This window comes from Monodelphis domestica, chromosome 1 (assembly GCF_027887165.1).
Source record: "Monodelphis domestica isolate mMonDom1 chromosome 1, mMonDom1.pri, whole genome shotgun sequence".
Lineage (NCBI taxonomy): Eukaryota > Metazoa > Chordata > Mammalia > Didelphimorphia > Didelphidae > Monodelphis > Monodelphis domestica.
In genome coordinates, this window is record NC_077227.1 from 19,562,155 (window position 1) to 19,578,008 (window position 15,854).

General features: G+C 47.8%; 1 protein-coding gene across 2 annotated transcripts in view; it reads left to right on the forward strand.

The window, feature by feature from the left end:
* The window catches only part of BICC1 (BicC family RNA binding protein 1), a 207,297-nt gene that overhangs the window by 87,205 nt on the left and 104,238 nt on the right, over positions 1 to 15,854 (forward strand). For both annotated transcript variants that reach the window (XM_001363815.4, XM_007478337.2), the window contains exon 3: positions 3,377 to 3,446. In XM_001363815.4, the coding sequence (XP_001363852.1) occupies positions 3,377 to 3,446 (70 nt within the window). The remainder of the gene's footprint in view (positions 1 to 3,376; positions 3,447 to 15,854) is intronic.

Sequence of the window (15,854 nt, forward strand, 5' to 3'; positions counted from 1 at the left end):
TCCAAGGTCACACGACTATTTAGAAGCAGCTATGTAGTGCAGTGGACAGAATGGTGGATTCAATCCTGCCTCGGCTACTATTATCTGAACCTGGTTTTCCTTGTTTAGCCTCAGTCTTTCATTTGGGGAGAAGAGCACCTGCCGCCCCTGATTGACTGGGTTTATATACACTCCCTCTCTTATATCTCTAATCTAGTCTACATATCTACTTATAACCTATATATATATATATATTTCTAAAAGTTAGGTGATCTATATCAATAAATGTTATCATCACCTCCATCATCATCACCATCAGAGTCGAGACTCGAATCCAAGTTTCTCCTGACTCCATAGCTAACCTGATTATTACTTCCCAAACCTCACCATCACCTTCATCTGCTAGAAAGTGAATCAGGAAGTGATTGTTGTTGTTTTCAGTCAAGTCTGACCCTTCATACCCCATTTTGGGGTTTTCTTGGCAAAGATCTTGGAGTAGTTGGCCGTTTCCTTCTCCAGATGAGGAAACTGAGGCAAATGGGGGAAGTGACTTGTCCAGGGCGACACAGTTAGTAAGTGTCTGAGAGCAGATTTGAATTTAGGAAGACGAAGCTTCCTGACTCCAGGCTGGTGCTCTGTCCGGTGTATCACCGAGTTACCCTGGTGATTGCCTTCATTCTGTGGCCACTTTGTCTGCCCACCTCTCAGGGAGTCAAACTTGGATATGCACATTTGGGTCCAAGTCTTTGGAGGATCTGCCATGAGCCCAGCCCAGTGAGGAGTAGACAAGTAATGGAAGGCATCGTCTCTACACTTTGAGCTCTCGCTATTTGGGAAATGGGCTGTAGATGTATCAGGAAGAAAGAGCCCACTTACAGGGATTGGAAGGCTGGCCAGGAGGATGCTGGGAGCAAGTGAAACGTAAGATGGCTAATTCGCAGCTCTTGCAAAGATGCTGCTTCCAAAGAGCCCACCAGGATCACAACATCAGCCTTCCAAGTGGCTGCACTGGTCCTAAGTTACGGATTCTCTTCCTCCCCACACTGAATTTGCCAGATTTTTTGCAGATGGATGAAGAAGAGAATCTCCTTAGAAACAAGGAAAGAAAACATCCATGGTTTCCTTGGATCCCTAACACAGGGGAAACCCTTCTGAACCATAGTCAACAGCTTCAGGAGTTTCTGGAACCAAAAATATTCATCCCTGGACACCGGAAAGTGGCTGACCGTCTCAGGATGAGAGTGCTGCCTCCCCACCCAGATCTGATAGTCTCGTTCAAAAGAACAGACATTGCCTTGAGATAACTATAGTTTTCTTCCTGGTATGACGCACCTTTCAAAACAAATGAGAGTTCAGTGGCATTGAGAAGATGGGGGAGTTTCCAACAGTACAAGGTTCTACTCTCCTGCTATTCCCACTCCCCCTCCGATGCCCACCTTGGAGGAGTCAAGGGCGGAGTTTCATGGAACACAAAGCTTTATGCTTTACTTAATTTAATGACAAGTTAATTGAATACTCCTCAAACCGAGGGACAGAGAGAGGAATACAAAGAAAGGTCTATCTTTGGTCCACATCCCTGCATCCACTGGGCTCTGATTAGCGGACTCGGGGCAGTGAGGCTGCGAAGTAGTTTTCCCAACAAGGATAGCCATGGACCCTTAAGAGCCCAAGTGTCAGGGCCAAGGAGTTTATCCAGAGGTAGATCAGGACAGCCGCAGCTTCTTACCAAGTCACCCATCTCAAAGGAATCACATAAGACTTGTCAGGTCCTGGTAAGATTCAGTCTATCAGACAGCTTTTAAGAAGTAGCCAAAGATCTAGACCCAATACCCAGGGGTCATTGGGACATAGTTCCAAATTCCTTTTCAGACTGACTGCATCAGTTCACAGTTCCACCAACAGTGCATTAGTGCACTTGTTTTTATACTGCCCTGCCAGCATTTGTCATTTTCTTTTTACTTTTTAAGTAGTACTTTTTTAGTTTTCCTTCCTCCCTCCTTCTGTCCCTCCCTCTTTCCTCCCTTCCTTCCTCCCCTCCCCATCTTCCCTCTTTCCTTCCCTCCCTGCCTCCCTCCCCTCCTTCCCTCTTTCCTTCCCTCCCTGCCTTCCTTCCTCCCCTCCCTTCCCTCCCTTCCCTCCCTTCCTCCCCTCCCTCCCTCTCTACTCCCTCCCTCCGTCCCTCCCTCCCTCCTTCCTTCCTTCCTTCCTTCCTTCCTTCCTTCCTTCCTTCCTTCCTTCCTTCCTTCCTTCCTTCCTTCCTTCCTTCCTTCCTTCCTTCCTTCCTTCCTTCCTTCCTTCCTTCCTTCCTTCCTTCCTTCCTTCCTTCCTTCCTTCCTTCCTTCCTTCCTTCCTTCCTTCCTTCTTCCTGCCTACCTTCCTGCCTTCTTCCTGCCTGCCTTCTTCCTCCCTCCCTCCCTTCCTTCCTTCCCCTCCCTCTTTTTCCCCCTCTCTTTTGTTTCCTGCTTACTTGCTATCCATAGCTCCAGATAGTGCTTGGCACATAGGGGATGTGCTTAGGCATTGCTCCTGCAATTGGGTTGAGTTGGCATAGCATTTCCTTAAACTCCAGCCTGCACATTCCCTTCTTTTCCTGCTGAGCTGTATCCTGGGTTCTTCTTGGGCCATGAATGTGGGAGGAAGTTGTAGCAGGAAAGTGCTGGCCTCTCATCTGTACCACAGGGAAAATGACTGAGAGCAGATTCATGGCCGACATCTTGTTGGAGGCTCTGCCTCAGTCTTAATGAAAGACAAATGTGTCCAGAACAGTTTTTCCCGGTGGAGATGAAGGAAAAAAAAAATCCTTAGTGTGGGCTAGCTGGTGTCATTTGGCTCTGTCCGGATCATGTTAAATGATGTTGCAATCCTTTGGCAAATGCCGAGGAGATGTTGATTCAATCCCAGAGTCTCCAAAGGCTCCGGAATGCCCTCCGGATCATTGTTTGTTCACATACTTGGCACGGCTTGTCTCTGGATTGAAATCCTCCAGTGCCTGCAGTCACTGAGTGGGAGCTGAGATAGGCTCCCAGATGCTTGTGATGGTGTCAGCGTCTTGTAATAACAAATCTGCTGGTGAGAGGGTCCCCCCACCCTCTTCTTCTCCAGATAGGCTTATTGGATTGTTTCACAAAGAGAGCAGTTCATTTTGGGTCATCATAAAGACAGAAATTTAAGCCAGAAAAAAGCCCATCTCTAAATGTGGGCATCTCGGGGCCACTCTGGACAGATTCAGCCAAATTCTCTCTCCATTTCCTCACCTGTAAAATGGGGATAATTCAAGCAGCCACTACCTTATAGGTCTTTATGGTGTTGGTTGGGGACTCTGCAAACCTTTAAGCTCTGTAGCACGTGCTCTATTTTTAAGCACAGCATTTATTTGCGATTTATTTTCTTTTTTCAGATCATGGAGGAGACGAACACACAGATTGCTTGGCCATCAAAGCTAAAGATTGGAGCGAAATCTAAGAAAGGTATGTCACCATTCGGGGGAGGTAGCTGATTCATCCTTTAGTTGCATAACGCTGCTCGTCTAACCTTTTCCGGGGACACCGGAGAGCCTTGGTTTGTTTGGGAATTCAGTCACTGAGTGAGCGCAGTTTGCCACACTTACTTCCCTCCTGACTTTCATCACAGGCAACAATTTCATGTTTATAGACGACAGGATCTGAATGGAATCTCTGGAGGGCAAGTGGCTGTGCTAGCTCAGTTTCAAATCTGCCAAGCCAATCCAAAGTGAGAGTTTAAAAAAAATTCAGAGGGCTCATTTAAGCGTATAACCTTCTGCTGTGCCCTGAACATGTTTCCTGTTTGAGAATCACCGAGTACAAAGATACGATTCCAGAGTCATGGAGCTACAAGAAAGCCTTCTCTTCCCCAGGGGGTTTTGGCCTCTGGAACTTCTTCACTCAGATTTTCCTTTCTGGTTATGTCTCCTAACTTCCCGTTACCCAAAAGGGGGTTGGAAATTTCTGGCATTTTCTTCCTGGTCATCCATTTTTTCTGCCTTATAATCTCCTCTTACTCAGTGATAGATGGTGTTTGGGGCTCAGCTGGGAAGAGGATATATTTCCCTTTCCCTTTCCCTTCCCCCCCCTTTTTCCTCTTTCCTTTTTCTTCTTTCTTCTTTCCTCTCCTCTCCTCTCCTCTTTCTCCCTTCTCTCTTCTTCTCCCTTCTTCTCCCTTCTTCTCCCTTCTTCTCCCTTCTTCTCCCTTCTTCTCCCTTCTCCCTTCTCCCTTCTCCCTTCTCCCTTCTCTCCCTTCCCCTCCTGTCTTTAACAACTTTAAGACAGAACAATGGCTAGGAAAATGGGATTAAGTGAATTACCTAGGATCACATAGCTGGAAAGAATCTGAAGTCAGATTTGAACCCAGGTCCTCCTGACTCCAAGCCAGGCTCTCTATCTGCTGAGCCACCTAGCTGCCCCTGAGAATATATTTTCTATATTTTCTGCCATCGTCTACACGGGAAAGTGTGGGGCAGTGTAAAGGATGCTAGATTTGGAATCAGGGGATCTGGGTTCCAATTCTGACACGGCCACTTATGATTTCTATGACCTTGGACAAGTCACTTAATCTCATGCCTCATTTCCTTCAAGTTTAGAATGTATTGGTTAGACTAGATGATGTTGGAGATTCTTCCCATCCCCAAATCCATGACTCAGCGAGGTATCCCACAGTGGAGTGGAAATGTCTTCTGTTTTTTTTTCTTCCCTTCATTTATTTGTCTTTGGGATTGATTGCCAATAGCCTTTTTTTTTGGTGGGGGAGAACTCTTTTTCAAATGAGGGCTTTGTTTCCAATCCATTCTTTGAAAAGGAATTTTGCTTCATGCTTTTCTTTAAACCTTGCGCGTTATATGAAATTTGGAGTGAAAAAAAAAAGTAATGAATTTCCAAGGGTAGCAGAGCTCTTTTCTGTTAAGAATTATTCTGCTTTCTGGTTTCCCCCTAAAGTCTTGGATTTAGTGCTTTTCCTCCATCCTCCATCATTGAGGACCTCCCCAATATAATTTTCCCGGTAATTTCTTGTTTATTTCTAGTCCTGCCTTTATCTTGGAAGTTTGATGATATAAGATTGCCCACAAGACTTAGTTCAGGCATAAGCTTTCAGAGCTTCAGAATGCTTCTGGGCAGCTGATATCGATCCTGTCATTCTGTCTTGTCTGCGTCGTCCATGGGCCAGAAGTTGGCCATCATCGGTCATGGCTACAAGGATGGCAAATGCTTGTTGAGTTGACCTGAATTGAATTGGATGTGTTGATTGAATGTTGGTACCCACCCTTAGCTAGAATGAAATCTTGTACCCAATTGCCCTTTAGGAACTTCTCCGCCATCTTTCTTTTTGCCATTTCTCTGAGTAAGATTCACCACTGGCACTCCCATCTCCAAGCATTCAGACCTTCCCTCTCGACGCCATTCCAAGGTGGGTAATACAATATTTTTGCAAGAAAGTGGAGGCTTCTCCTTTAGGAGCCTTGCTTTAAAGGCTCAGGGCATGTATTTGCAGAGGCTATTATGGCTTCATCCCCATATAGAACTCTTGGTATGGGGATGCCCTTTATCACAGCCATCTACAGTTCTTCTGTGACTTAAGATTGCTCATGAAGAAGCAAGCATGGTATAGGGGAAAGGAATAGGGAAAAACTCTAGGGGTCAGAGGCCCTGGGTTCAAATCTTTCCTCTGACATTGCTACTTATATGACCTTGGCCAAGGAACTTAGCCTCTCTTGATCCTCAGTGTCCTCATTTGTATAATGGGACGGTTGGACTTGATGGCCTTCAGAGGTCCCTTTCATCCCTCTGTCCTCCATAGGTATGTGATCTTAGGGGGTTGCTCAAGGCTCACAGAGGTGACTTACACCCAGGATCATACAGCCACTCTCTTTCAGAGATAAGATTTGAACCCAAGTCCTCCCGACTCCAGATCCAGCTCTCTTCTCACCATTTCACTCTATTTCTTCAAGTTGTTGTTGTTCATCTGTGTCCAACTCTTTGTGATCCCATTTGTTTTTCTTTTTTTGGCAAAAATACTGGAGTGGTGAGACATTTCCTCCTCCAGCTCATTTTACAGATGAGGAAATGGAGTCAAACAGGGGGAAGTGACTTGCTCAGGGTCACCCATCCACTGAGTGAGTGAGGACAGATGGGAACCCAGACCTTCCTGATTCCGCTCTGTCCACGGTGCCACCTTCTCTTCCGTTAATGACGGGTTCATAACAGTCACTTAGAAGAGAAAAACGTCCCCCAGGAACTCTGCTCAGCGTTGCCTTCTTTCCTCGGATGGCTGAGAATGGACTTATTTTGTCACCGCTGCTCGCAGAACGTGACGCTCCGGGGCGGCAGCCGGGACAGGCCTGGGCTACGGCCCGGCGAGGGCTGGCGGCACTTGTTTGTGATCCGTTTTGGTCCCATCGGCGCGAGGGTCTGGGCAGCGCATCGGAGGGCAGGCCGGCCCTTCACACATGGTAAACGTTAAGTTCTGGCCTCGCGCCTCCGGCCTGGCCCCTGCTGGCCCCGGGCCCAGGGACGTGGCTCTATTTCTTAGGCTGTAGGTAGTGCGGCGCGGAGCGCGCCAAAGGAAAAAAGGCCCAGGTCTGCCCTTGGGGCCCGGGCAGCTGCCCTCCTCGGGCTGGCAGCGTGGACGCGGCCCGCTCTTGGCCAGGCGCCCTCACGCCTCGTCTCTGTGGTCATTCGGAGATGACCTTCGCGTGTCTGGAGCTGCATTCAGGGAGGATGGAGAGGCTGTGCGGGGGCCGTGGGGGGCTCGTGAAACAAACAGCTCCTCGTATTTCCTCTCCTCGTCAGACTCCGCTTTATCCCCCAAATGGGGTTCAGGGGACCCGCGGGGGAGAGGACTCTGCCCGTGCCTTGAACCGTGGTCAAACTTTAATTCTTTGGGTTCGAAGAGCCCAGAGAGGGGAGCGTGTGCTCAGAATCCACAGGAAGGCCTCAGACCCAGGCCACGGGCACCCCTGGGATCCTTCTCAGTCCTTGTTTTTCTTGCACCCAAAGATCTTGCAAAGACCCCGGGGAGAAGGCAGACTTCTCTCCCCGCCAGTAGCAGGGCCGTCCTCTCCAGAGCCGAGACCTACCCGGCACTTTATGCGTCGCCTCCTCTGGAGATACGAGATCGTTTTATTCCCATTTGGCAGAGGGGGGCGCCGAGGCCGAGGAAAGGTGGTTTTGGTGGGGCCCAGACTGAGTTGGTGCTTGACACTAGGTCTCTCTTGAGGACACGACCAGCCTACTCTCTCCTCCCTTTAGTCTAGTGGTGCTGTTCTTCTGATACAGGAGGCTGATGGGAGGTTTCTCTCCCTAGTGGAAGGGCTCATCAATTGTCTGGTAGCTGGTGGGATGAGAAGCAAGAGGCCCGACTCATTCAGAGGCCCAAGGATATGAATTCGAATGGTCCTTGGTCTTGGTGGGGAAAGGCCGCCATCTTCCTTTGGGCTAGAAGGCCTTGCTTCTGGTAGCATCACTTCCTCTCTTCTGATGTGATCATCGAATTGATCAGAGGATGGCTCTAGCCCTTTTCTTCCTTCTTTGTATTCTTCCCAATTGTTATTCCTTACAGTACAGCGATAATCCGTCCAAAGAGGGCTGGCACCTCTGGCGTGAGGGCTTGTTTCAGGGCTGCTCCTCTGCCTTTGGTGTCCACCTTCCCCCCAACTCTCTCCTGTGGCTCTAAGAAGCTTTGGTGTGCACACCGGCCTCAGCTCAGTAAACCATCTCTGCAGATGGGCTAAGCTGAGTTGGGGGTACACAGCAGGTCTCAAACCACCCATGGGTGACTTAGTGGGGTGTCTACCCCAAGCATGTAAAGACTTCCCCTGCCAGAAAGGGGGGAAGAGAAAAATGTGTCGAGTGGCCAAGCACAAGGTGTGAGCAAGCCCTGTGGAATGCCTAGAGCTTGGTCGGACATCAAAGAAGCCAAGCTCGCCCACTGCACCCCAGGCTGTCGCCAGGCACCCTGACTTTTGTCTTGCCACTGGACTTGGATGACTCGAGAGGAGAGAGTGAGGCTGCCAGCTTGGTGCAACTGTCTCCCTTCCGTTCACATACGAGTCGTGACATCACCATCAGTCCTCTTCAGAAACGAGGGACAAACATGCCACACTTTGTTTAGCTCTTTGCCCACGGCTGGGCATCTGCTTTATTTCCCGTCCTGCCTTTTCACTCTTATAGAATTCTTGGCATTTCTATCCCCAGATGACACTGACCAATGGAAAGGAAGACCCGTGACACCTCCCTTTGACCCTGTAGTATTTCTATCAGCGCGGCACAGTGGGACCTCATAACTCAGACCTACTGGGCCAGTTCCTTTTCCTTGAAATGGAAAAGAAACCTCAACTAAATCATAGCACGTTTGGAGAGAAATGCAGTTTTGTTACTAAAAGGGAACGGCAAACTTGAACTCAATTCCTTGCCGTCGCCAAAGTGAAGTCTTGCCAAGGCAACTTTAATGAACAGATAAGAGGGATGGGGAAGGAAAATCGCAGAGATGGTGTGTCGGAGTTGCTTCTCTGACACTTGGAAACCTCTCTTCCCTTTTGACAAGGTCTCGCATAATCATCTTGATACTATTTGCTGAGCAGACTTTTCTTTGTGGATGGATTTGGGTAAATTTCAACGGGGTCCTGATCTCGTCTACACAGCTAGAATCATTGGAAAGTCCCGAGCTTGCCTGTTTGGGATGAAAAGGGTTTTCTCCTGTCTTTGCTTCCTAAGATTTAGGGGGCAGAGGGGTCTCTAGAGAGGATCTATTGGCAAATTGTGTAGGTTAGATTAATTTTCCTCTTACAGGTAGGGAAATGGGGGGGGGGAAGAGAGAAAATGACTTGGCCCCACCGAAGGATTCTCAATTAAAAGTTAAACTAAGGGAATAAAAAATAAAATTTGAATACTAGGATCATAGATTTCAAGCCAGAAGAGACTTTAGAGACAATTTGGTTCAACATCCTTACTTTTCAGTTGGGGAAACCAAGACCAAGAGAGGTAAAGTCTTTTACCCATAGTCACACAGTTAGCAGGTGAGTGAAGGAGGATTTGAACCCAGGTCCTTTGATGAGAAATCCATTGCTCTTTCTACTGTACCACACTGTGGTCTACAGACCACCTTGCATGTATTGTTTCATTTAGGATAAGAGATCGATCGTGGACCTTAAAGGTCAGAGCAGTGAGCAATTTGCTACAAGTTGCAAAAGAGCCATTGGCAGAGCTGGGATTTGAAGCCAGGTCCTCTGACTTCAAGCCCGATTGGCTTTTCACTGGGCCACACTCTTAACTGCTTCATGAGATAGGTGTAAAATTGGATCTATTTTACAGATTTGGAAACCAAGATTCCTCGTGTTTAAGTGACTTGCTCAAGGTCACAAGGCTAGTAAGTATGAGATGAGAGCCCATCTCCAGCCTGATTGACCTCAAGGGCAGCGTGCTCTCCTCTCTCAGGATTGCCCCAGCTTGGGCAGGCATCCATGCCATCGGGTGGGCTGTGTCATGTGCTTGGGTTTGAGAGAGGCTTGGCTCTGAGCTTTGTTATTTTCTTTCTTTCCTCCAAGTAAACAAGAATCACCAGAATTCCAGGATGTGTTAGCATTTTTGGTAAGATGCCATCAGGATAAGCGGAAATGTGAGAACCTCTTAGCCTGACCTCCTCCAGCCCCTGTGTCCAGCCTCCACCTCATCCCCTCCTCCAGTCCCTGGCTCCCCACACCTCTGGGGGATGTTCCTATTCACCGAGGTGGCTTGGGGGTGCAAGGACTAAAGGTACTGATTGCTGGGGAGGAGGAGCATGTCTCTGGGCTCTCTGCTTTGTGGCTGATCTTCTGCCATTGTTCCGTGAGCAGAAAATAGGGGTGAGAGTGAGGCTCCTTAAATTCACGTTTCCTAGTGGTTCTGGGTGGGGTGGGAATGGGAGCGTCGGAGCAGGGCTTGGTCTGGAGGGCTGATGGCTTTAACCCATGGGATCCCTGAGGGGGGAATTCAGACTAGAAATTGTTTCTGGAGTTTGAATTCCCGTCTGCTCCTGGGTGGGCCTAAACTCTCACCCGAATAGATTCGGCTTCCTGGCAGTCAGAGGATCATGGATGTAGAGCGAGGGGAGATTAGCAGTCATCTCTTCCCACTTGCCTTATTTCATAAGTGACCAGTGGTCCACTAGAAAGAATACAATCAGTTGATCCTGAGCACTGATTATATGCCGTGGACTGTATTAATCAAAAGCACCGTATAAAGTCAAGAGTGGAAGAATCTTGGCCCTCAGGGATTCATGGTATATTCTAATGCATTTCAGTAACTCTGCTCCCTTGGACTTCATTGCCACGGATAGGCTGATGATTCTCAAACCAGTGTCTTCTGTCCCAAACTCTGCTGACCTCCAGTCTTATTTCATGAACTGGATGCTCAATAGGTGCCTTCGGCTTAATATGTCCAAAATAGAACTCATTATCTCCTCCGTGCCCCCACCCCCAAACCCTCCTACTATCTTCCCGTTACTATCTAGAGCACCACCATCTTCTAGTCCCTCAGGCTCACCACCTAGGAGTCATCCTGGACTCTTCACTCTCTTTCATCCTCCCACATCCAATATGGTGCCAGGGCCTGTCAATTTCACCTTTGCAGCATCCTTTCAACTTGCCTCCTTTTCTACTCTGCCACTACTATAGGCCCTTAGTTCTCTCACCTGGACTGTTGTAATAGCTTCTTGTGAGTCAACCTGCTTTGAGTTTCTCCACATTCTAGTCCATCATCCAATTTAGCTGTCAGAGTGATTTTTCTGAAAATCAGGTCTGACTATGTCACCCCATCACCCTCTACTCACTAAACTTCAGTGGCTCCCCATCACCTCCAGGATTGAATATAAAATGCTTTGTTTGGCATTCAAAGCCCATAATAACCCACCCCCACCTTCTTTTCTAGTCTTCTTATACCCTATTCTCTGCTATGTACTCTGATCCAGTGACATTGGCCTTCTGGCGGTGCCTCCAACAAGACCCTCCATTTCTTACTGGATATTCTTCTCATCCATCTCCAGTACTTACAATGACCTCCATCTTTACCTTGACCTCCTAACTTGCTTGGCTTCCTTAAAGCGTCCCCCCCCCCAAGCTAAGATCCCAACGTTGACCAGAAGCCTTCCCCAGAATCTTAAAAATCTTCCCCAAATCTTAGGATGGAAGGGGCTAGCTCTTCAGACAAGGCCCAGTCCCATCAGTTCCAGGGCCACAGCAAACTATATACCCATATAATCCTAATATCCACAGTAACACCAGGACAGTAGTACTCAGTGGCTTAAAGACAGTGGACCAGGTTGCGAAGAGATTTAAATGCCAAGCAAAAGATTTTGTTGTTTTTTTTCCCTATCCCAAGGGGTGACATCTTCAGATCACTGCTTTAGGAATTCCTTTGGCAAATGTATAGAGAGGCTGGATTGGAGTGGTGCAGGGAGACTAGTTAGCAAGGCTATTGTACTAGTTCAGCCAAGAGGTGTGGGAGCCTAAACTAAGGTGGTGGGTATAATAATGGACAGATGGAATTGGATGTAAGAAGGAAGAGTTGAGTATAGTTCCAAAATGGTGGACCTCGGTGACCAGAAGGTTGGTGATGCCCATGATGTAAGTAAGGAAACCCAAAGAGGAGAGATTCCCTACGAGGAGATGGTGTTCAACAATGTCAGCTGCTACAGTGAGGTCAAGAAGGATGAGTATTGAGAAGGAGCCATTAGATTTGGCAACGAAGACCTCTTTGGTAACTTGGGAGGGAAGACTTTCAGTTGAGGTTGGAGGCCAGTCTCTTCATCTTCTTGCCTTCCAGTTTCCTTGACTATGAAATGGAGGAATGACACCCTCTTACCTCCAGGGTCACCTCCAGCTTTAAATGAAGAATTCTTTGATCCCATGAAAGGAAATGACTTATCTAAGGGAACAGAGGTTCCCAGGAGCGTGAATGAGCTTTGAATTCTTTTTTTCCTGACTCTAAATTCAGTATACTTTCAAGTATACCACAATGAGTTGAACAGACAATGAAGAATTTCACCTTCCTGGATTGGGGCAGAAGAAAATAAACTCCTTGAAGGCAGAAGTAGTTGCCAAAATGGACGCGAGGCACTTAATAAATAGTTGTTGAGGTCTATCAAAGGGACTGCTTTTACAGATTATATCTGACCCATGAAAATTCACCAAAAAAATAGAAAGAAAGTGAGGGTTGCCTAGTTAGCTCTCAAGCCGTGGCCTTGCTCCTTCCATAGATAACACTGATGAATTTGCTTCTTCTCAGTAGACACCAATGTTGAACAATTGGGGAATGAAAACCACAATTAGCCAGCCACAAGCCATTAGTGGGCTGTTTCCCCATCGATTTTTGTCGCTAAACCTGGCAGCGTAGTCTGAGGGTAGCCCCAGAGCATGTTGGGAAAGGATTGGGGATACATTGCCAAAGTGAAGCCCTTGGATGCCAACAATCTTGGGAATTGCCCCTTTGGGTTTGACTGGCCCAGAAGAATTTCTGCTGGCCACATTGGCTGTGACAGTTCATGGGATCACCAGTCGGCTGGGGTCGGGGGGACACTGGCTCAAAAAGCCAAGGATGGAAATATTCAGCTGAAAGAAGCACTGCCTCTTGGATGGTGTGAAATGTATCTTTTAACCTCTTTCAAACTCAGTTGCCTCATCTGTGAAATAGGGGAAGGCAGCTAGGTGACTGCAGTGGATAGAGCGCAGAGGTCTGCAGTCAGGAAGACCCGAGTTCAAATCTGGCCTCTGACAGGGGTCAAGTCACTAAATCCTGTTTGCCTCAGTTTCTTCACCCATAAAATGAACAGGAGAAGGAAATGGCAAAGCACTCCAGTCTTTGCCAAGAGAACCCCAAATGAGGTCACGAAGAGTTGGACATGACTGTAAAATGTTTGAAAAAATAGGGAAAGCATGAGGTGGATCGAGTGCCGGACCTTTGTAAGCAGGAAGATGGGTTCATATATCCTACCTGTTAAGCCATTCTGAGCACTCTTAATAGTTTCTCTGTGTCTCAGTTTCCTCATTGTACAGTGGGAACAGTGGAAGCTTTATTACCTACCATCCAGGGTTGTGGTGAGATAGTGTGTTTAGTAAACTTTGCACAGCTTTAAATTGCTATAGAAATATCTATTGGGGGCAGCTAGGTGGCTCAGTGGATGGAGAGCCAGGCATGAAGAGAGGAGATCTTGGGTTCAAATCTGACCTTAGATACTTCCTAGCTATGTGACCCTGGGCAAGTCACTTAACTCCAGTTGCCTAGCCCTTACTACTCTTCTGCCTTGGAACCAGTACATTGTATTGATTCTTAGATAGGAGGTGAGGGTTTTTATTTAAAAAAGAAAGAAAGAAGGAAGGAAAGCAAAAAAGAAATAGCTGGCCTTATTGCCTTCTTCCTGGACTCTCAGCACTGTAGTAGAAAAAGCTTTTTGTGAACTGTGACGTTCTCTAAATTTTCAATGACTTGTGAGCGCCGTGAAATCTGAGCTGAGGCAGTTCTGCTTTCTAGGCCTGAGTTTTCTCTTCTATAAAATGAGAGCATTGTTTCCTGGAGGAGCCAGTGAACTAGAGGGGCCAAATGCTGCCCGCCTTCTGTTGGGTCCATCACGCTCACAGGGCTGGGGTTGCATGGCTTCTGAAGATCTAGTCTCTGGGCAGTCAGTCCTTCTGTGAGGAGGAGAGAGGAGGAAGAGGAGGAGGAGGAAGAGGAAGAGGAGGAGAAGGAGGAGGAGGAAGAGGAGGAGGAGGAGAAAGAGAAGGAGGAAAAGGAGGAAGAGGAAGGAGGAAGAAGAAGAGGAGAAGGAGGAGAAGGAAGAGGAGGAGGAGGAGAAAGAGAAGGAGGAAAAGGAGGAAGAAAAGGAGGAAGAAGAAGGAGGAAGAAGAGGAGGAGGAGGAGAAGGAAGAGGAGGAGGAGGAAAAGGAGGAGAGAGGAGGAAGAGGAGGAGAAGGAGGAGGAGGAAAGGAGGAAAGAGGAGGAAGAGGAGGAGAAGGAGGAGGAGGAAGAGGAGGAGAAGGAGGAAGAGGAGGAGGAAAAGGAGGAGGAGGAGGAAGAGGAGGAGGAGGAAGAGGAGGAGGAGGAAGAGGAGGAGGAGAAAGAGGAGGAGGAGGAGGAGAAAGAGAAGGAGGAAAAGGAGGAAGAGGAAGGAGGAAGAAGAGGAGGAGGAGGAGGAGGAGGAGGAGAAGGAAGAGGAGGAGGACACATGCTCCTTTCTAAGATGTCAGAGGTACAGTTTTTTGCTGGGGTAATTTACCTAGGTCACCTCTTGGCCCCCCCAGATTGCTTCCTAGCTGTCCTTTGTTCTCCTCTTTGCATAGCCGCTAGGGATTGTCTGGCTTTCTCCTCTTAGCTTATTCCTTTTCCCCCTTAAACTCTTATCTTCTGTCTTAAATTTGATACTATGGATTGGTTCCAAGACAGAAAAGCAGTAAGGGCTAGGCAGTTGGGGTCAAATGACTTGCCCAGGATCACACAGCTAGGATGTGTCTGAAGCCAGATGGTTAGTTTATTCCTAAGGAAGGCTGCTGCTCCTTCATCAGTTTGGGAAGGGGGGAATACTATATGTCTCTTGTTTCTCTCCTGCCTCTTCCCCCCTGAAGCATGAGACCAGACTTTCCCCATTTTCTGTAGGTTTTTACAGCCATATTAATTGGGGAATCTACAAGGGGCTAGAAGAGCAATTCACTGAATAAGAATAACATTCAATATTCTATTATTAATATTATTAATAATATTATCAACACCAATAATTTTATCAATAATATTATTAATATTAACAACAAATAAAATTTAATATAATATTAATAATAATGAATAATGAATATTTCAATAATAGTCATGGTCACCATTGCAGAAGCTTAACGGGTCTTAAGAGGTTCACTGTAAAAATTCTGCCTGAAATAAGGCCGTTGAGCACCCTGATCACCCTGTAGGGTTTGGCTTACATATTCTGGTGAAGGCTCTTGCCGGCCCATATCCCTGATTCTGCCTTGGAAGGGTCAGTCCTTTGGGTGTGGTTAATCAGAGACTAGAAGATTCCCTCCAGCTCTAGAACGAGGACCTGGGAGGCCTCCTGATTCTACTACGTGATTCTGCACTCCGTTGCTGTACAAATGGGACTGCTGGCATTATTTGCCCCGAGGCCCTGTGGGTGATGGAGGGCCTCTTGGCTAACGAAGTCCCCGGGGACTCCTCGGGCATCTTCCTTATTCACACTGCTGGGTCATCCTCCCACGAGGTGGCAGCGATTCTGGGCTTTTCTTCCTCTGTCATCTTTTTCATTGAAAAACACTTTTTTTCCTTCTGATCATCAAGCATCTGTTTCCCTCCTATCTTCTTCCTCCAGTAATAAAAAACAAAGAAAATAACAGCTCTGCAAAACAAATTCCCATCATGGCCAGGTCCCAAATTGCGTCGCCCGCTTCTGCACCCCTGCACCAGGCGGTGGGGCTCCTTCAGAGGCGTCATATGTGTGCGCCCCCCAAAATCTTTAAGTGGAGCCCAGACCCAGAAACTTGTGGAGAAGCCCCCTCGATGGGGCGAAGATGCCGCTAAATGGGCACGGGAGATGGGGAAGGGCTCCTGTTGGCATCAGAGACCCCCACCATCCCCAAACCAGTGTGATGTGAGCCCCCAGCCCTGGAGCTTCTCCCGATCTGGGAATGGCTGCCCATCTCTTCGTGCTGAGCGGCGATTGCAGGGAATCTGCCCGACACTCTCCGTGTCTCCGGGGAAGAGGCTCCTTCGCTCCTCTTTCTTTGCCTCCCCGGTCATCCCTGTTGGGAGAAGGCCAGGAAGGAAGCGTAACTCAGTGTTTGTTCGCAGGTTCCTCGAGACCATGAACTGGTTTTCTTCTGGTTTGCCCTCAGAGCCAGA